At 37.5% G+C, this 22,588-nt stretch overlaps 2 protein-coding genes across 2 annotated transcripts; both read left to right on the forward strand.

The window, feature by feature from the left end:
• The first annotated feature begins 2,051 nt into the window (after nt 1–2,051).
• On the forward strand, nt 2,052–4,886 carry LOC116245899 (xanthotoxin 5-hydroxylase CYP82C4-like). Its single transcript, XM_031617503.2, has 2 exons — nt 2,052–2,957; nt 4,263–4,886. The coding sequence occupies exons 1-2, from the start codon at nt 2,052–2,054 to the stop codon at nt 4,884–4,886; spliced, it is 1,530 nt and encodes a 509-aa protein (XP_031473363.1).
• An 11,343-nt stretch (nt 4,887–16,229) lies between these two features.
• Nucleotides 16,230–17,980, forward strand: LOC116245912 (xanthotoxin 5-hydroxylase CYP82C4-like). The gene is made up of 2 exons (XM_031617524.1): nt 16,230–16,673; nt 17,357–17,980. The coding sequence occupies exons 1-2, from the start codon at nt 16,230–16,232 to the stop codon at nt 17,978–17,980; spliced, it is 1,068 nt and encodes a 355-aa protein (XP_031473384.1).
• The last annotated feature ends 4,608 nt before the right edge of the window (nt 17,981–22,588 follow it).

Genomic DNA, 22,588 nt, shown 5'->3' on the forward strand with positions numbered 1-22,588 from the left:
CCAGAAGAGTTCAAGCCAGAGAGGTTCTTGAGCAGCAACAATGAGATGACCAGCTTTGGTGGTCAGGACTTTTCCTTCTTGCCATTTGGGTCAGGAAGGAGGTTCTGCATTGGCTGGCGGATGGCCATGCAATTTATTCACTTAACTTTGGCACGCTTGCTGCAGGGCTTTGAATGGTCTACGCCCATGGATGAGCCGATTGACATGACCGAGGGACATGGCCTAGTCCTGCCCAAAGCAACTCTGTTTAGAGTCCTTTTGAGGCTTCATCTCCCTTCTAGTGTGTGCTATAATATTTCCAATGATATGGCAGATTCATAATTTGAAACGAAGAATGAGGTCATAAGAAATTAGAATGTTAGATAAAAGGAAAATTGTGGATGTTGCATGTTAATTAATTGATATCAGTTGGGGTGTTTGAATAGGTAATAAGTCTCATTTCCAAAGGGTTTGCTGCAACGGCCGGGGCAGCGGATTGTAGGCGGCCAGTTCCTTCAATTATTTTTCCATTTTTAAGAAATGAGTAAAAACTTTTAAAATATCTGTAGAAAATTTTACTACCAATAATAATTCTGTAATCAATAGCGTCATGTATGTGATTTCTGTATGCATAGTTCCATGGATGGACATTCCATTTCAATATACGTAATGTTATTCTGGAAACAAATTACAATGCATACAGAAACATTCATTTAGATAATAAAATAAGATAACATTTTCACGATAAAATACTAAAGTAGTAGTGATCCAAAGGGAGCTTAAAAGTGAACAAAAGAAGTACCATCTAGATCTATCCAACCATTTACGTTGCCTTTGATTACAGCAGATTTGATATCCACTGTTTTTAAATCCGAACCCAAATCCAATTTCAAATTCACACTTTTATACCAAACTGGGGATTTAAAAGACTAACAAGAAGAAGCTCTTGGCAAGACGGAACATATACCTCCCAAAATAATCCCGCATAGATTTTTCTTGCACCACAGAGTTTGTGGTTTTTTTTTTTTTTTGCGTATTGAGGTGTAAAAATGACTCATCTATAAAAGAGACAATCCTACAAAGATAAAAGATGGAAAGTGGAAGATATAAAGTCCTCAATATGTTTGTTTTCTTTTTTGAAAACGGCAAAAATGTCCCTATGCCTTTTTTGGTGTGCATTTATTGCATGCACTAGGGTGGTGCTCACAACTGGATCCACCTAGTTCTTTTGTGGTTGGCTTTCTAATGTGTGCAAAATTTTTTAATGTCTACATAAATTAAAGCACATTCATATTTAATATTGTCATAGTGTCCCATTAATCTACTCCATAGATTCATGGGATCATGACACATTGCTCATATTATCAAATGGTCTCAATCTGGTCCACAGGAATGATGCGGCTGTCGTGGATTATATGGTTCTAACAATTCAATCAGTCTCCAAAATATCATATTGCAAACGATAGAAGAATGCTATTGGTAGTAAAGTCTAAGTCTAAGAAGGAGGCTACCATCATTGTCCTATAGTGATCTCTTGTGGGGTGGACAAGATCTCCAAGCCCAATCATCAATGAAACTCATCCATATATGAGGAATATTGATTGGTATAAACCAAACAAATAGGTCAAGGACAAAAACCAAACCTTTAACTATGATGTTTAAAGCGTTTTTTTTGGAAGTATAACCGTACCAATATGATATTAAGGATAGGTAATATGATATTAAGGATAGGTTGATGTGAAATATATATTAATTTGATCCATTTCTAGGTTTTAATAGTTTTTTTATGACAAGAAAATAAATGAATGGCTGTCATAGCGTCTACATTTTGATAATAGAAAAAACAACATTTTTCGTGTGTAAAAACAAGTTGATTCAAAGCACGTGTTATATCAAAATATTTTTTTATAAATATATTAGAATGGTTATATTTTATTTTAAGATAACTTTTTAACCAAAAAATTAAAATGTTTATTTCTTTTTTTCTCTTAGCTAAGTGTTTTGTGGTATATATATACAAACATAGCTACCAAGCACCAAGCACCAAGACTGAAAATACCCTCACCACATCTATGGATTCCATCAGGCTGGTAGCAGAGGGTTTAGCAGCTCTGCTCGCTCTTTTCTTCATCTGCAATATTTGGCAAAAGAAGAAAAGAGAAGCAAGAGGCCGACTACCAGAACCGGGCGGTCGTTGGCCAATAGTCGGACACCTTGGCCTGCTGACGGGAACCACACCTCTCTATAGAACTCTCGCTGCTCTTTCAGAGAAGCTGGGGCCTCTCTTCAGTCTCCAATTGGGACAAAGGCGTGCCATTGTGGTGAGCAGCATGGACCTCGCCAAGGAGTGCTTCACTGTCAATGACCGAGCCTTTGCCGGTCGGCCTCAGCTAGAAGGTTGGAAATGCCTTGGCTACAATCGTGCCATGTTCGTATTCAGCCCATATGGACCTTACTTTCTTGAACTCCGCAAGATCGTCGCCAACAAGCTGCTCTCAAGCCAGCAACTCCGACTGGTCAAACACATCCAGGTCGACGAAGTGGGTTCCTTGGTGCAGCGATTGTATCGCAGTTGCAGCAACCTTGAGCCGGTTGAGATGAACCATCATTTGACCTGGTTGGCTATGAACATCGTCCTCAGGGTGGTCGCCGGAAAACGGTACTTTGATTTAGGCGGTGAAGGAAAAGAGTTTAGAGAAGCTCTCGGTGAATTTAACAATCTAGTTGGTACGTTCACCCTCTCTGACGCGATCCCGTGGCTGGGGTGGCTAGATCTGAGTGGCCACCTGCAGGCCATGAAGAGGGTTCACCAGAAGATGGATGAAGTTGCCTCGGCTTGGCCTGCAGAGCACCGCCGGAAGGAGTCCAGTGGCGCCGGTGAGGAGAGTGACTTGATGGACGTGCTCATTAAAGAATTAAAAGACGGCCACTTGTCGGAAAATCATCAAACTGACGCTATAATTAAGGCCACCGCTACGGTGCGTTACCACCTCTCTCTCTTTTCCTCTTTTTTTTTCCTAAGGTAAAACTTGAGAGATTTTGACAATAAAAAAATATGTGCATAACATACATGCTTGGCGTTTGACAGATTGCATCTAAGATTCATAGGACTTGAAAACCGTGGTTTTAGATCTGACTTTTCTCTTTCAATCTTAATTCTAACCTTTAAGCTTTCGACATAGAGAAGTAAAATAAGAATGTCAAGTATGAATCTTAGGTCGCATGATTCTTTTGTCATATCAACAAAAGCAAACCACGTCAGGTTCATGTGAGATTTATGAATTTTGAGAACTGAAGTAATAAACTCCCCTGAAGTTTAATTTTCTAATGGTTAATTACCAAAAATCTGGGTGACCGTGCTTTTTTCTATTCTAAATATTTCAGATTCTTCTTACTAACAGATTTGGATATTTGCTTCTTTTGGTGATTTAGTTTGAAGCATGTTTTATAACTTTAAGCATTTCTTGCCAAACCAAGCTGATTAAGTAAACGTTTTACCACCCTATTTAAACTGATAAGATTTTGGGTCCTTCTCATCGCCTAATTTCTGTTTGCAACATGGGAAGCCAAAAAACTAAGAGAAATGAGAGTATCATATATACACAGTATATTAATACTAGAAGAGTTTTTCGGTTGTGCTTGATTCCACATGGATCTTAGATCTAAGGAATCACAAATCCATGATAGATAAAATCCACATTTCAATCAAATTGTGAGCTTCCCATGATAGATAAAATCATGGCCCCTGATTTTAAATCTTCAAGATTGGAGATCCATATATTTAAGAGAGCTTCCCCACAATCTTAAATCAGGCATGTTTTTATAGTTTATATCCGAGGGGTGTTTGATAGCCTCAGATTTGAAATTCAAGGTGATTTGGGTTCATTGGGAATCTCAAATCTACATGCGTTAGGTCAGATCCGACATCAATTGTAAGGTTTTATTTATAAACTAAGGATCTCAGTTCTTCTTTTTCACATAATGGCAAAATCTAGGGTTTGTTTATGTTGTAGTTCTACATAAAAGGGATATTAGATCAGCCTCTGAACTGGGATCTCATGCTACCAGCCACACATTTAGTAGTTTCCGTAAAGTTCAAATGGCTTTTCACTGAATGTTCTTTGCTCTATATACATTTAAATCATTCCTCTGATAACAAATAAAAGAAATTGCTCCATACCTACTTTTTATTCATGTTTGCTTGTAGCACTTTCAATTCTCTAGCATCAGTAAAGGGCATAGATCTGTTTACTACCAATCTCCATTGTAATGAATTATTCCAGGTTTTGGTAGTAGCCGGGACAGAGAGCACGGCAGTCACACTTGAGTGGGCTCTCTCTCTCTTGCTAAATAACCCACATCTCTTAAAGAAAGCCCAAGATGAGTTAGACTGCCAGGTCGGCAAAGAGCGACAAGTGGATGAATCAGATCTCAGTAACTTGCCTTATTTGCAAGCTATAGTCAAAGAGACAATGCGCCTACACCCAACCGGACCACTTTTGGTCCCACACGAGTCAACGGAACCAGTTCAACTTGGTGGGTTCGAGGTGCCGGTTGGCTCAATCCTGTATGTTAATGTGTGGAAGATTCATCATGACCCGACATTGTGGATCGACCCAGAAGAATTCAAGCCAGAGAGGTTCTTGAGCAGCCGCAATGTGATGACCGGCTTTGGTGGTCAGGACTTTGCGTTCTTGCCATTTGGATCGGGAAGGAGGATCTGTGTTGGCCGGCGGATGGCCATGCAAGTTCTTAACCTAACTTTCGCATGCTTGCTGCAGAGCTTTGAATGGTCTACACCCATGAATGAGCCGGTTGACATGACCGTGGGACATGGCCTAACCCTGCCCAAAGCAACTCCGCTTAGAGTACTTTTGAGGCCCCGTCTCCCACCCCACCTCTATTAGTTACTTGTTTTTAGTATTAGTTACTTGTTTTTAGTGTATGCTATAACATTACCAATAATATGGCAGGTTCATGGTTTCATTTTTGAGAATAAACTTTTCCAGTTGAATTCAAAATGAATAAAGAGGTGATAAGAAATTGGAATGTTAGAGAAAAGGAAGTTCTGGGTGTTGCATGTTAATTGATCATGTTGGGGTGTCTGAATAGGTAATGAGTTTCAAGGAGTATAGTGTAGCTGGTTGGATTAGTGGATCAGTCAAAACATAGTCAATTTCAAATTGAATTCTTGTGGATGCTACTTTTTTTGTCTTAAAACTACCGTAGACACTACTCTCTAAGTTGATGGAAGCAACCATAAGCTCATCTGGGTGAAGTTTAAGGTATTTCAACCTCTCACCTCAGCGGTGGGTTCCCTCCTGCGCACCCAAACTGAATAAATAACGACGGAAGTGGGGTGAAACAGTTTGTGATGCATATTTTAATTTGAAATTGATGCATGGATTGGTGCGGTGCCACAAATTAATCTATAGTTCTGCAGAATCAATTTCTTATGATGGGGTGACCTATGAAAAATATAAATTGAAGGAAAAAAAGTATTCAAAACATTCTGTCTGTCTTATCCAAGCTCGCACACATCGTAAAAGTACTATGTCTCATGATTGTTGTTGCACATATGGTCGAATGAGGTATATTTGATGGATTTTTGTGATATTATCGCCGCCATGTTTGATTGGCTGAGCTATACAGTATGAAAATTTAAAGGAAAACACGGTAACATTCTGGAAATCGCGAAATAAAATTGGCACACGTTGGCCAGATTTTGAGCGCTGATAGGTAAAATTAAAGCAGAGAACAACTAGTTTTTTAGTAATAATATAAAACAATTTTTAACATAACCGTTGGGTTAGATCACCTCATTGTGGAGGATCCTATCCAAACCCAGGTGGAAGGTGAAAAGGCTTTTTTTTGCACTCGTACTTGAGTGGAAAGCATTGAAAAGATGCAAATAAGAAACAATTTTGTGGATTGAAATTACAAAGTTTAAATAGAAGAGGGAAGAAAAGGGGGATTGGATGTTTTTATGTGATTCTTGGCTTGGGGTTTTCTTCTTCGTTGCTTGGGGTTTTTATGTTCTCTACTCACTGGAAACCCAGATGGGGTACAAGTAAACCCTTCAATTTGAGGGTTGCGATTCAAACTTTTACATCCCAAGAATGTAGCACTCATGGGAACTGAATGACATATCTTCTAATCATCTACTTATCCGATGAACTATACTATGTCCCTTAAATCTATTGGGTGGAGTTTTTCAGTTGCTAACGGAGGAATTTTAATGTTTTTTTGTTTTTACCATATTAAAATTATACATTGTTGAAAAATCATCACTAACATGGTATGATATGATAAAACAGCCAGAGACATATTTAATGCTTGTGAGCTGTGGGAACTTCCCCTCAACCCGTATTAGACATGTTTCCCCACGGCCTGACGGCCCCCCCTAGAGGGAGGAGAAGGCCCCACTGGCCACCACCGGGGCCCACATGTCATGTGGGAGAGGAGCCCATTAAATAAGCTCTTACCCCACTCTAAACACTCATAGAACTTTACTGCTTTTACCCCACTCTAAACACTCACAGAACTTTACTGTCTAGATTTTCTGTCTCATGATTGTTTTCTCTATTGTCCAAATCATTATTGGCTTGATTTTCTATCTCATGATTGTTTTCCCTATTGTCCAAAATATCATGAAATATGTGAAGGAGTTTTATCTGCATATCAATTATTATCAATGGCACATCTAAACTTTTTAACCATATAATAGCCCTTTTTTTGCTTCACTTGTAAATTTCTAAAAGGAAAGGGAAAGGAAAAAGAAAAAAGAAGAGAAAATCTTCAAATATTATAAGGAGGGTCGAACAATGTTCTTTTGAAAAGTCTAATTAGTTGGGTGGGAAATGAATTGACCCTGCTGCTGCTTTTGGAGGCATGTTTTTGGTTCCCCATCTGGTTGTTGGTCATAAGTCTTTTTCTGTTATTTAATGTAAGGAAGATGTAAACTTTTTCAGATTCAGGTAATCTAAAGTACATTGAAAATTGAATATGTTTAAATTCAATATTAACAAAAAGAAAATCAAAATCATATTTTAATTATTTACATCCTTAAATTAAACAAAAAAAAAATCTCGTGTCTCTCTTGAGGGTCGTAACAGAAAACATTATTTTTGAAAAATATATATCAAAATAAAGAAGAAATAATACATGAATAGTCAAGTAAGATGACCTGATAATGTAAAATTTTGAGGGGAAATTAGCATGAGATTCAGTGACCATTGAAGGGGGGAAAATATAAAAAAGCTTTATTGACCTTTTCCCCATAATTAGATTTGACCTAGAAAAGAAAAAGAAAAAAATTGTTTAAAATGAAAACTGATATTCTGTACAATTTTCTCATACTATATATGTACAAAAATTTAGTTTTGTATTTAAGATTATGAGGGATCTTCAAGGGCTTATAAAGGAGGTCATTACTAAATGGTTGTTCTGGTTCTTACCCATTTTCTGGGTAGAAGCTCAAACTGCTATGGGGCGAGTTAGGATCCGTCGAACCAAAGGTCCCAAGCCCAACAGTGGGTCGGGTTGGTACAAAAGTCGTCATCATTGTCCTGCGGTAATCTCTTGTGGGGTCGCCAAGATCTTGAAGTCCAATTATCAAAGAACCCCATTTTAAGAAATTGGGGCACGTATTGACGTAAAATATTAGAATAAACCGGTCATAGCATCTACGTTTGATAATAGAAAAAAATGAATGGCGGTCATAGCATCTACATTTGATAATAGAAAAATCAACATTACAACATTTTTCACGTAAAAACAAGTTGATGCAAAGCATGTGTTATATCAAAGTATTTTGACAAATATATTAGGATGGTTATTTTATATTTAAAACAACTTTTTAATGAAAAAATTGAAAGGTTTGTTTCTTTTTTGCTCTGTTTGGTGTTATATATATACAAACATAGCTACCGAGCACCAAGTCTGCAAAATACCATCATCACATCCATGGATTCCATAGAGCTGGTAGCAGAGGGTATAGCAGCTCTTCTTGCCCTTTTCTTTCTTGAGAGTGCGAGAAAAGAGTTTTGTGTGTTGTTCCTAACAACTGGTATCAGAGCCAGGTTCGTTCGCGATAGAAACAATGGCATTGGAAGAAAGAAAAGTCAGAATCGAGAAGTTCGACGGTAAAGATTTTGGATTCTGAAAGATGCAGATCGATGACTTCTTGTATCAGAAGAAACTGCATGAACCACTCATGGAAGCGAAGCCCACAACAATGGCTGACGCAGATTGGCAGTTGCTGGATAGACAAGCCCTTGGAGTCATCCGGTTGACGCTGGCCAGAAACGTCGCCTTCAACATTGTTAACGAGAAGACGACAGGAAGTCTGATGAAGACGCTAACAGATATATACGAAAAAACATTTTGCTACGAATAAGGTATATTTGATGCATCGATTATTTAATTTGAAAATGGCTGAAGGTGTCTCTGTTATGGATCACATAAATGAGTTCAATGTTATTACTTCTCAATTGTGTTTTGTGGATATTAAATTTGATGATGAGGTTCAAGCCCTAATTTTGCTGTCATCTCTATCGAAGAGTTTGAGTGCCACTGTGACCGCCGTTAGTAGTTCATCGGTGTCAAGTAAATTGAAGTTTAGTGGTGATCGAGATTTAATACTTAGTGAGGACATTCGTAGAAGAGAGACAGGAGAACCTCTCGATCTGCCATAAATGTTCATAACAGGAGCAGAACTAGTCAACGCTACCAAGACCGTAGAAGGTCCAAATCTAAGAGAATGAGTCAATCCAAACCTTGAAGTGATGGTTGTTGGAACTGTGGTAAGCGAGGACACCAAAAAAGAGACTGCAGGTTATTGAAAAAGAAAAACACAAATCATGAGGATGATACAGAAAAATGCAGCAACAGAAGATATAGGTGATGCACTTGCTTTGAATATACACAACTCTATAGAGTCTTGGATTTTAAACTCTAGTGCATCTTTTTATTAAACATATTCTAATGAAAGTATGCACAACAACTATGTTGCAGGAAAATTTGACAGAAAATATTTTGCAGATGATGAACCTCTGGATATTGTAGGGAAATGTGAGGTTCACATTAAAATGCAAAATGAACATGTATGGAAGTTAAAAGATGTCAGACATGTCCCAGAGTTGAAGTCCCAGAGTTGAAGAGGAATCTCATTTCAATCGGGCAATTAGATGACGAAGGCTATGTTACTATCTTTGTTAGCGGATCTTAGAAGATAACCAAAGGTGCTATGGTTATAGCACGAGGTCACAAATTTGGCACATTGTACATAACTGCAGATGTGAAAGACACAGTGGTTGTGGCGAAATGTGAGAATAGATCCTTGTTGTGGCATTGCAAGCTTGGGCATATGAGTGAGAAGAGAATGAAGATCATGACAACAAATAACAAGTTGCATGACTTGAAATCTGTAGACATTGGGCTATGTGAAGACTGTGTCTTCGGGAAACAGAAAATTGTCACTTTCTCCAAAGTTGGACGACCTCCTAAGAAGGAAAAGTTAGAATTTGTGCATACTAATGTTTGGAGACCTGTTCTAGTTCGTTCTCTTGGAGGATCCTTATACTATGTCACAATCCTTTCTGATTGTATCAGAAAGGTGTTGGTCTATTTTCTCAATCTGACGTGTTTAATGTTTTTAAAAGGTATAAAGCAGAAGTAGAAAATCAGACTACAAAGAAGATTAAGTGTCTACGGTCAAACAATGGTGGTGAGTATGACAGCAAAGAGTTTAAAGACTTTTGTGCAGATCATAGGATTCGAACACAAAGGACAATCCCTAAAAAACCACGACAAAATGGAGTTGTAGAAAGAATGAACAGAACCCTTTGTGAAAGAGCAAAGACCATGAGACTGTATTCAGGCTTGCCAAAGATTTTTTGGGCTGATGCAATCAATACAGTTGCATACTTGACAAATTATGGGCCTTTTGTTCATTTAGACTATGGGATACATGAAAAAGCCTGAATCGGTAAAGAGGTAAACCTTGCATACTTACGAGTCTTTGGTTGTGTCTCTTACATACATATAGACTCGAATAAAAGTGATAAATTAGATCTAAGCCCAGAAAATGTTATTTCATTGGTTATGGAAATGATGAGTTTGGATATTATTTTCAATATGATAAAGCGAAGAAAATTATTTGACATAATGACATAGTGTTCAATGAAATGGCTCTGTACAAAGACAGTGATAGTCTTATGTCTGATAAGATGAACATCATGACACAAATGAAGACATTGTAGAACTTCAAAATGTCTGTGAAGATGATGTTGCAATTAAGACTCAAGATAAAAACAGTCAGATGGAACAAGAACCAAACACATCCCAACCTCCATTGAGGAGATCAAGTAGAAGACCAAAACCAAATCGAATATATTCTCCTTATTTATATTACTTACTGTTAACTGATGTCGGAGAACACGAGTGTTTTGATGAAGCAATGCAGGTTACAGATTCAATTAAGTGAGAGTCAACTATGAAAGAAGAGATGGACTCTTTACATGCTAACAGAACATGGAAACTAACTGAGCTTCCTTGTGGAAAGAAGTCATTGCAAAACAAATAGGTATACAGGATTAAAGAAGAAGCAGCTGGAAGAAAAAAGTATAAAGCAAGGTTAGTAGTGAAAGGTTTTCAACAAAAAGAAGGTATAGATTATACAGAAATTTTCTCTCTTGTTATTAAACTAACTACTATAAGATTGGTATTAAGTTTAGTTGCAGCTGAAAATTTATATTTGGAGCAACTAAATGTAAAAAATGCATTCTTTCATGAGGATTTGGAGAAAGATATTTATATGATGCAACCTGAATGTTTCTAGGTACAAAAAAATGAAAGCCTTGTATGCCAGTTAGAGGAGAGTCTCTATAGTTTAAAACAGGCACTAACATAGCGGTAGAAAAAGTTTGATAACTTTACGGGAAGAAATGCCTTTAAGAAGTGTGATATGGATCATTGTTATTATTTTAAGAACTTTGATAGTTGTTATATAATTTTACTATTATATATGGATGATATGCTTATTGCATGCTCAAATTTGCAAGAGATCAATTCTTTGAAAGAACAACTATCAAAGAAGTTTGAAATGAAAGATCTAGGTGCTGCGAAACAAATCCTTGGGATGAGAATAAGTAGGAACAGTAAGACAGACACCTTAAATTTGTCTAAACAAAATTATATTGAGAAGATCTTGTGCAGGTTTAAGATGCAAAATGTCAAACCTATTAGTACGCCGCTTGCTAGTCATTTCAAATTGTCCAAGGATTTGTCACTCAAGACAGATGAAGAGCATGAAAAAATGTCAAGGATAAGAACTTTAGGTATGAGTCTTTGTTTTAAGAAAAATGAATTTCTTTTGCATGGCTTTGTGGATGCATATTTGGGTGGTGGTCTTGACAGCAGGAGAAGCACCACTGGGTACATTTACACCATAGGAAGAACCTGTGTTAGTTGGGTTTCACAGCTTCAAAAAGTTGTTGTGTTGTCTACTACTGAAGTTGAATATATTGTAGATACAAAAGGCAGTAAAGAGATGATTTGGCTAAAAAGTATTCTAAAAGAATTGAATGTAAAGGAAGAGAAGTGTTCTCTCTTATGACAGTCAAAGTGCAATTCATTTAGCCAAGAATTCAGTGTTCCATGCTAAAACAAAGCATATTGATTTGAAGTATCATTTCATTAGAGATTTATTGGAAGAGAAGATACTATCTGTTGAAAAGATTCGTGGAACAGAGAATCCAACAGGCATGTTGACAAAGTCAGTGACTGCTAAGAAACTGAGGTTATGTTTAACCTTAGTTGGTCTCCAAAGTTGATTGATGATAAGGCATCGCACAGGTTGAGTATGTGATATACAAGCACTTGATCTATAGTGCGAGATTGTTGATGTATGGAACTTGATCTATACTGGACACTCATATACAATGTCGTGGATCCAGTGGTGCTTCTCCTGCTTAGAGGCTCGTGCTTTTTTTTTATGTAAAGACATTTATGTCATTTTGTATAAATGCAGGTTTGCCCTAATCCTTATGTTGTGAGGGAGACTATAGTTTCTTCTTTGGTCTTCTCTCTGAGAGTGAATAGTGAAAGATCTGTGCGACCGTGAACGTAAGAGATATTGCTCTGAACCACGTAAATCTTTGTCTTTTTCCTTGTTGTTTTTATCCCTCTCTTGAGAGTGCGAGAGGAGAGTTTTATGTGTTGTTCCTAACACCTTCGCCGGTCATCCGTCGTTAGAAACTTTTGAACACCTTGGACATCGTCCTCAGGTCACTTGGAAACGGTACTTTGATTTGGACGGTGAATGAAAAGAGTTTAGTGAAGCTTTGAATGAGTTTGTCAATCTACTTGGTACGTTCATCGTCTCTCCTCAAAGCCATGAAGAGCGTTCACCTTAAGATGGATGAAGTTGCCTCGGCTTGGCTTGCAACCACCGCCGGAAGAAATCCAATAGCGCCAGCGAGAAGAGAGACCTGATTGACGTGCTCATTGCGGGAATTTCCAAACGTCAAACTTGAGATATTTTGGCAGTAAAAAAAAATATACATAACATACTTATCGTGCGTTTGACAGTTTGGATTTCAGATTCTTTTGTCACATACCACGCCAGGCTTATATGAGATTTATGGATTTCAGACCCGAAGTAATCAAACTCATCTTTTGTTTTTCTAATATTTAATTATCAAAAAGTTTGGTCGCCATGTCTATTTAATATTTTGGATTTTTCTTACTAACCGATTTTGATGTTTGTTTCTTTTTGTGATTTAAGTTATTTTTTTATAACTTTCACCATTTTCTTGTCATTTTAGCTTGTGCCATCACCTTGCCAACTATTTAACCAGATTTCTTTCCATCGAGCTCTCATCATCCTTACCAAATTTCATATTTTTATTTTGTAACTTCTTTTTAGAAAATTTTCTAAGACATCCTTAAAAATAATTAAAAGAAAAAGACACTTAACCTGAACTTTCATATTGCTAAAAATACCCTTAGGCTTCGCACTACTAATAAAAAGCTTTTTTTTTTCAAAAAGGCCACAATTTCTAAGCAGATTTGTTAATTTGTATTATTTTTTTACTGCTTCGATAACATTAATGCATGATTAGTTATATCTAAATGACTTTGTTTTCTATCTATATACTTAAAACAATTATAAAATTTTTTTTGTTAGCGTTATAATGATTTTGAAGGAAATTAAACCTAAATACAATTAATTTACTTGTCAATTTAGCAAGAAAAGCAGAGACATTCCCCTCTTTCCATTGCCTTCAAGGTGCAAGGTTGTTTTTGGTCCTTAAGATGCTCCTACACGAATCAAACTGACGATCAGACAACAATCTGTCAATCCGACCAACTACAGTCTACACACAATTGATGCACTACCTTATATATATATATATATATATATATATATATGTCCATACAAAAAGTGAAAACATATAGGTTGCGTTTATTTCACCATGGATTTGAGATTCTCTGTGATCTGATATCCCTAGGATCTCAAATCCATGAATTTAAGATCATATATCTCTTCCTCCCTCTCTCCCCCACCCAAAAAAAAAAACTGATCTTAAATTAATGGTTTTGAATAAGGATGTGTGGTTCTCTTTGATTTCAAATTCTCGAGATTTGAGAACTATGGATCCTCGTGATTTGAGACCTATAGGTTTATTATCAGACCCCCATCCAATTTTATATTTAAAAGGCGTTTGATTGCCTTGGATCTGAAATTTGAGGTGATTTGGGATCATTGTGAATCTCAAATCCACATTTTTTGCCTCACACCCCCTCAAATCTCAAATTCTTCTTTTTCACATATTGGTAAAAATCTAGTGTTTGTTGGTCTTACACAAAAGGGACTTTACTGATGGCCCTTTACTTCCTCTGATAACAAATCACACTTGAGTGGCCTCTCTCTCTCTCTCTTCACAACACCACATATCTTAAAGAAAGCCCAAGATGAATTGGACTACCATGTGGGCAAAGACCAACAAGTGGACGAATCAGACATCAACAACTTGCCTTACTTGCAGGCCATAGTCAAAGAGTCAATGCCCCTATACCCAGCAACACCGCTTTTGCTCCCACACGAGTCAATGGAACCCATTCAACTTGGTGGGTTCGACGTGCCAGTTGGCTCAACGCCGTTCGTTAACGCGTGGAAGATTCATCGCGACCCGACATTGTGGACGGACCCAGAAGAGTTCAAGCCAGAGAGGTTCTTGAGCAGCAACAATGAGATGACCAGCTTTGGTGGTCAGGACTTTGCCTTCTTGCCATTTGGGTCAGGAAGGAGGTTCTGCATTGGCTGGCGGATGGCCATGCAATTTATTCACTTAACTTTGGCACGCTTGCTGCAGGGCTTTGAATGGTCTACGCCCATGGATGAGCCGATTGACATGACCGAGGGACATGGCCTAGTCCTGCCCAAAGCAACTCTGTTTAGAGTCCTTTTGAGGCTTCATCTCCCTTCTAGTGTGTGCTATAATATTTCCAATGATATGGCAGATTCATAATTTGAAACGAAGAATGAGGTCATAAGAAATTAGAATGTTAGATAAAAGGAAAATTGTGGATGTTGCATGTTAATTAATTGATATCAGTTGGGGTGTTTGAATAGGTAATAAGTCTCATTTCCAAAGGGTTTGCTGCAACGGCCGGGGCAGCGGATTGTAGGCGGCCAGTTCCTTCAATTATTTTTCCATTTTTAAGAAATGAGTAAAAACTTTTAAAATATCTGTAGAAAATTTTACTACCAATAATAATTCTGTAATCAATAGCGTCACGTATGTGATTTCTGTATGCATAGTTCCATGGATGGACATTCCATTTCAATATACGTAATGTTATTCTGGAAACAAATTACAATGCATACAGAAACATTCATTTAGATAATAAAATAAGATAACATTTTCACGATAAAATACTAAAGTAGTAGTGATCTAAAGGGAGCTTAAAAGTGAACAAAAGAAGTACCATCTAGATCTATCCAACCATTTACGTTGCCTTTGATTACAGCAGATTTGATATCCACTGTTTTTAAATCCGAACCCAAATCCAATTTCAAATTCACACTTTTATACCAAACTGGGGATTTAAAAGACTAACAAGAAGCAGCTCTTGGCAAGACGGAACATATACCTCCCAAAATAATCCCGCATAGATTTTTCTTGCACCACAGAGTTTGTGGCTTTTTTTTTTTTTGCGTATTCAGGTGTAAAAATGACTCATCTATAAAAGAGACAATCCTACAAAGATAAAAGATGGAAAGTGGAAGATATAAAGTCCTCAATATGTTTGTTTTCTTTTTTGAAAACGGCAAAAATGTCCCTATGCCTTTTCTGGTGTGCATTTATTGCATGCACTAGGGTGGTGCTCACAACTGGATCCACCTAGTTCTTTTGTGGTTGGCTTTCTAATGTGTGCAAAATTTTTTAATGTCTACATAAATTAAAGCACATTCATATTTAATATTGTCATAGTGTCCCATTAATCTACTCCATAGATTCATGGGATCATGACACATTGCTCATATTATCAAATGGTCTCAATCTGGTCCACAGGAATGATGCGGCTGTCGTGGATTATATGGTTCTAACAATTCAATCAGTCTCCAAAATATCATATTGCAAACGATAGAAGAATGCTATTGGTAGTAAAGTCTAAGTCTAAGAAGGAGGCTACCATCATTGTCCTATAGTGATCTCTTGTGGGGTGGACAAGATCTCCAAGCCCAATCATCAAAGAAACTCATCCATATATGAGGAATATTGGTATAAACCAAACAAATAGGTCAAGGACAAAAACCAAACCTTTAACTATGATGTTTAAAGCGTTTTTTTGGAAGTATAACCGTACCAATATGATATTAAGGATAGGTAATATGATATTAAGAATAGGTTGATGTGAAATATATATTAAGTTGATCCATTTCTAGGTTTTAATAGTGTTTTTATGACAAGAAAATAAATGAATGGCTGTCATAGCGTCTACATTTTGATAATAGAAAAAACAACATTTTTGGTGTGTAAAAACAAGTTGATTCAAAGCACGTGTTATATCAAAATATTTTTTTATAAATATATTAGAATGGTTATATTTTATTTAAAATAACTTTTTAACCAAAAAATTAAAATGTTTATTTCTTTTTTTCTCTTACCTAAGTGTTTTGTGGTATATATATACAAACATAGCAACCAAGCACCAAGACTGAAAATACCCTCACCACATCTATGGATTCCGTCAGGCTGGTAGCAGAGGGTTTAGCAGCTCTGCTCGCTCTTTTCTTCATCTGCAATATTTGGCAAAAGAAGAAAAGAGAAGCAAGAGGCCGACTACCAGAACCGGACGGTCGTTGGCCAATAGTCGGACACCTTGGCCTGCTGACGGGAACCACACCTCTCTATAAAACTCTCGCTGCTCTTTCAGAGAAGCTGGGGCCTCTCTTCAGTCTCCAATTGGGACAAAGGCGTGCCATTGTGGTGAGCAGCATGGACTTCGCCAAGGAGTGCTTCACTGTCAATGACCGAGCCTTTGCCGGTCGGCCTCAGCTAGAAGGTTGGAAACGCCTTGGCTACAATCGTGCCATGTTCGTATTCAGCCCATATGGACCTTACTTTCTTGAACTCCGCAAGATCGTCGCCAACAAGCTGCTCTCAAGCCAGCAACTCCGACTGGTCAAACACATCCAACCTAGAAGAGTTTTTAGGTTGTGCTTGATTCCACATGGATCTTAGATCTAAGGAATCACAAATCCATGATAGATAAAATCCACATTTCAATCAAATTGTGAGCTTCCCATGATAGATAAAATCATGGCCCCTGATTTTAAATCTTCAAGATTGGAGATCCATATATTTAAGAGAGCTTCCCCACAATCTTAAATCAGGCATGTTTTTATAGTTTATATCCGAGGGGTGTTTGATAGCCTCAGATTTGAAATTTAAGGTGATTTGGGTTCATTGGGAATCTCAAATCTACATGCTTTAGGTCAGATCCGACATCAATTGTAAGGTTTTATTTATAAACTAAGGATCTCAGTTCTTCTTTTTCACATAATGGCAAAATCTAGGGTTTGTTTATGTTGTAGTTCTACATAAAAGGGATATTAGATCAGCCTCTGAACTGGGATCTCATGCTACCAGCCACACATTTAGTAGTTTCCGTAAAGTTCAAATGGCTTTTCACTGAATGTTCTTTGCTCTATATACATTTAAATCATTCCTCTGATAACAAATAAAAGAAATTGCTCCATACCTACTTTTTATTCATGTTTGCTTGTAGCACTTTCAATTCTCTAGCATCAGTAAAGGGCATAGATCTGTTTACTACCAATCTCCATTGTAATGAATTATTCCAGGTTTTGGTAGTAGCCGGGACAGAGAGCATGGCAGTCACACTTGAGTGGGCTCTCTCTCTCTTGCTAAATAACCCACATCTCTTAAAGAAAGCCCAAGATGAGTTAGACTGCCAGGTCGGCAAAGAGCGACAAGTGGATGAATCAGATCTCAGTAACTTGCCTTATTTGCAAGCTATAGTCAAAGAGACAATGCGCCTACACCCAACCGGACCACTTTTGGACCCACACGAGTCAACGGAACCAGTTCAACTTGGTGGGTTCGAGGTGCCGGTTGGCTCAATCCTGTTTGTTAATGTGTGGAAGATTCATCACGACCCGACATTGTGGGCGGACCCAGAAGAATTCAAGCCAGAGAGGTTCTTGAGCAGCCGCAACGAGATGACCGGCTTTGGTGGTCAGGACTTTGCGTTCTTGCCATTTGGATCGGGAAGGAGGATCTGTGTTGGCCGGTGGATGGCCATGCAAGTTCTTCACCTAACTTTGGCATGCTTGCTGCAGAGCTTTGAATGGTCTACACCCATGAATGAGCCGGTTGACATGACCGTGGGACATGGCCTAACCCTGCCCAAAGCAACTCAGCTTAGAGTGCTTTTGAGGCCCCGTCTCCCACCCCACCTCTATTAGTTACTTGTTTTTAGTGTATGCTATAACATTACCAATAATATGGCAGGTTCATGGTTTCATTTTTGAGAATAAACTTTTCCAGTTGAATTCAAAATGAATAACGAGGTGATAAGAAATTGGAATGTTAGACAAAAGGAAGTTCTGGGTGTTGCATGTTAATTGATCATGTTGGGGTGTCTGAATAGGTAATGAGTTTCAAGGAGTATAGTGTAGCTGGTTGGATTAGTGGATCAGTCAAAACATAGTCATTTTCAAATTGAATTCTCTGAGTTGATGGAAGCAACCATAAGCTCATCTGGGTGAAGTTGAAGGTATTTCAACCTCTCACCTCCACGGTGGGTTCCCTCCTGCTCACCCAAACTGAATAAATAACGACAGAAGTGGGGTGAAACAGTTTGTGATGCATATTTTAATTTGAAATTGATGCATGGATTGGTGCGGTGCCACAAATTAATCTATAGTCCTGCAGAATCAATTTCTTATGATGGGGTGACCTATGAAAATATAAATTGGAGGAAAAAAAGTATTATAAACATTCTGTCTGTCGTATCCAAGCTAGCACACATCGTAAAAGTACTATGTCTCATGATTGTTGTTGCACATATGGTCGAATGAGGTATATTTGATGGATTTTTGTGATATTATCTCCGCCATGTTTGAGCGGAGATAATATCACAGTAACATTCTAGAAATCGTCAAATAAAATTGGCACATATTGGCCAGATTTTGAGCACTGATAGGTAAAATTAAAGCAGAGAACAACTCGTTTTTTAGTAATAATATAAAACAATTTTTAACATAACTGTTGGGTTAGATCACCTCATTGTGGAGGATCCTATCCAAACCCAGGTGGAAGGTGAAAAGGCTTTTTTTTTGCACTCGTACTTGAGTGGAAAGCATTGAAAAGATGCAAATAAGAAACAATTTTGTGGATTGAAATTACAAAAGTTTAAATAGAAGAGGGAAGAAAAGGGGGATTGGATGTTTTTATGTGATTCTTGGCTTGGGGTTTTCTTCTTCGTTGCTTGGGGTTTTTATGTTCTCTACTCACTGGAAGCAACAAGTGGCATTAACATGTCTCGCAATGTTTACAATTGCCGTCAATTTAATAATTGTCGATCTATTCAGACCGACTTTGTCAGCCTTGATGCGAATAGTCAAGTAAGATGACCTGATAATGTAAAATTTTGAGGGGAAATTAGCTTGAGATTCAGTGACTATTGAAGGGCGAAAATATAAAAAAGCTTTATTGACCTTTTCCTCATAATTAGATTTGACCTAGAATAGAAAAAGAAAAAAAATGTTTAAAATGAAAACTGATATTCTGTACAATTTTCTCATACTATATATGTACAAAAATTTAATTTCGTATTTAAGATTGTGAGGGATCTTCAAGGGCTTATAAATGAGGTCATTACTAACTGGTTGTTCTGGTTCTTACCCATTTTCTGGAAAATCTCAAACTGCTATGGGGCGAGTTAGGATCCGTCGAACCAAAGGTCCCAAGCCCAACAGTGGGTCGAGTTGGTACAAAAGTCGCCATCATTGTCCTGCGGTAATCTCTTGTGGGGTCGCCAAGATCTTGAAGTCCAATTATCAAAGAACCCCATTTTAAGAAATTGGGGCACGTATTGACGTAAAATACTAGAATAAACCGGTCATAGCATCTACGTTTGATAATAGAAAAAAATGAATGGCGGTCATAGCATCTACATTTGATAATAGAAAAATCAACATTACAACATTTTTCACGTAAAAACAAGTTGATGCAAAGCATGTGTTATATCAAAGTATTTTTGACAAATATATTAGGATGGTTATTTTATATTTAAAACAACTTTTTAATGAAAAAATTGAAAGGTTTGTTTCTTTTTTGCTCTGTTTGGTGTTATATATATACAAACATAGCTACCGAGCACCAAGTCTGCAAAATACCATCATCACATCCATGGATTCCATAGAGCTGGTAGCAGAGGGTATAGCAGCTCTTCTTGCCCTTTTCTTGATCTGCAATATTTGGCAAAAGAAAAAAAGAGAAGCAAGAGGCCGACTACCGCAACAGAATGGTACTTGGCCAATAGTTGGACACCTTGGCCAGCTCACTGGAACTACACCTCTATAGAACTCTGGCTAGCGTTTCAGAGAAGCACGGGCCTCTCTTCAGTCTCCAACTGGGACAAAGGCGTGTCATTGTGGTGAGCAGCATGGACCTCACCAAGGAGTGCTTCACTGTCAATGACTGAGCCTTTAGTTGGTGTATGGAACTTGATCCCTAATCCTTATGTTGTGAGGGTGGCCACAGTTTCTTCTTTGGTCTTATCTCTGAGAGTGTCTGTGTTTATCTGAGAGTGAATAGTGAAAGATCTTTGCGACGGTGGACGTATGAGATTATTGCTCTGAACCACGTAAATCTTTGTCTACTTTTTTGTTGCTTCTATCCTTTTCTTGAGAGTGCGAGAAAAGAGTTTTGTGTGTTGTTTCTAACAACTGGTATTAGAGCCAGGTTCGTTCGCGATAGAAACAATGGCGCTGGAAGAAAGAAAATTCAGAATCGAGAAGTTCGACGGTAAAGATTTTGGATTCTGAAAGATGCAGATCGAGGACTACTTGTATCAGAAGAAACTGCATGAACCACTCATGAGAGCAAAGCCCACAACAATGGCTGACGCAGATTGGCAGTTGCTGGATAGACAAACCCTTGGAGTCATCCGGTTGACGCTGGCCAGAAACGTTGCCTTCAACATTGTTAAGGAGAAGACGACAGGAAGTCTGATGAAGACGCTAACAGATATATACGAAAAACCCTTTGTTTCGAATAAGGTATATCTGATGCATCGATTATTTAATTTGAAAATGGCTGAAGGTGCCTATGTTATGGATCACATAAATGAGTTCAATGTTATTACTTCTCAATTATGTTTTGTGGATATTAAATTTGATGATGAGGTTCAAACCCTAATTTTGCTGTCATCTCTACCGGAGAGTTGGAGTGCCACTGTGACCGCCGTGAGTAGTTCATTGGAGTCAAGTAAATTGAAGTTTAGTAGTGATCGAGATTTAATACTTAGTGAGGACATTCGCAGAAGAGAGACAAGAGAACCTTTCGAAATGCCTTAAATGTTCAAAACAGGGGCAGAACTAGTCAACGCTACCATGACCGTAGAAGGTCCAAATCTAAGAGAATGAGTCAATCCAAACCTTGAAGTGATGGCTGTTGGAACTGTGGTAAGCCAGGACACCAAAAAAGAGACTGCAGGTTATTGAAAAAGAAAAACACAAATCGTGAAGATGATTCAGAAAAATGCAGCAACAAAAGATATAGCTGATGCACTTACTTTGAGTATACACAACTCTATAGAGTCTTGGATTTTAGACCCTGGTGCATCTTTTTATTCAACATATTCTAATGAAAGTATACACAACTATGTTACAGGAAAATTTGGCAGAGTATACCTTGTGTTTGCATCCCAAAATTTTCATTGGTTTTGGAGTGTTCCAGAAAAATGAAGTTTTCATTTTGAAAGAGAAAAGAAATGGACTCGCCCGTCGATACGATGATCGACCGTTCCCGGCGCCTTTACCGGGGGTAATCAACCCAAGGACTATGTTTATCATTGATGCATTTCGTTTTAACATAAACATCTTTTTGATTTTATATGCGGTGTAGAAAGTATTGAAAGTTTGGAGTTTCAAACTTTTGAAAAGGTTTTCGAAGAGTTGCTTGAAAATGTGAAATGTTTTGAGGAAAAAGTGAAACTAGTAAATATCATTTGAAAAACTTGTGAAAACATTTTGAAATCACTTTAGTGTTCTCTTAAGACTTTAAGTAGGTTTGAGATTTTGCTCTAATTCGGTTACCACCTAGCTAGAGCTCTATCCCTTCTTGCTTAAGTTCATTTAGAGAGGTGCTTGTGATCATAAGTGAAATAAAGTGGGTGAGAATGCATGAATGCATTTACCCTATATGATTGAAAAAATGTAAAACATTCCTACCACAACATTCATCTAATGTCATTCCTACCACAACATACATCTAAGATTTCGTTGTTATAATTATTGTATATAAGAAGGAAAAGTTTTTGAAAATGGATAGAGATTGTAGACCATCAAGCATGATTCCAATATTGGGTCATTACTTGGTTTGTGGTCTTATTGAAGTTGGTAAATAGAAAGTTCATGAGATGAGAATGTTAAAAAGAATACAAGAAATAAAACACTCTTATGAAAGGAAAGAGAGAGATATAGAGAAAGACATGCATACATGTGTACATACCATCACATATACACATATATGAAAGCTTAAGAGAAAAAGATGTATTGATTTGAAGAGAAAGAGAGATTTTAGAGGAAAAGAAAAAAATCATACGCATATATGGGTATGAGAAATGTTATAAGAGAAGATATTTGTCTTCAAAAGAGGAATAAATATTTGAAAGAGAGGAGTTGGAGCACATGTACATACGTATTCATGCACATATGAAAATTTATAAAATAGGAAGTGAAAGCATAGAGAGAGAAAGATGGGGGTCATCATGTTGGCATAAAGATATATAACATGTATATACATCCATACCTTCACAAGATTAGAAAAATCAAGGAACAACTTAA

This window comes from Nymphaea colorata, chromosome 1 (assembly GCF_008831285.2).
Source record: "Nymphaea colorata isolate Beijing-Zhang1983 chromosome 1, ASM883128v2, whole genome shotgun sequence".
Lineage (NCBI taxonomy): Eukaryota > Viridiplantae > Streptophyta > Magnoliopsida > Nymphaeales > Nymphaeaceae > Nymphaea > Nymphaea colorata.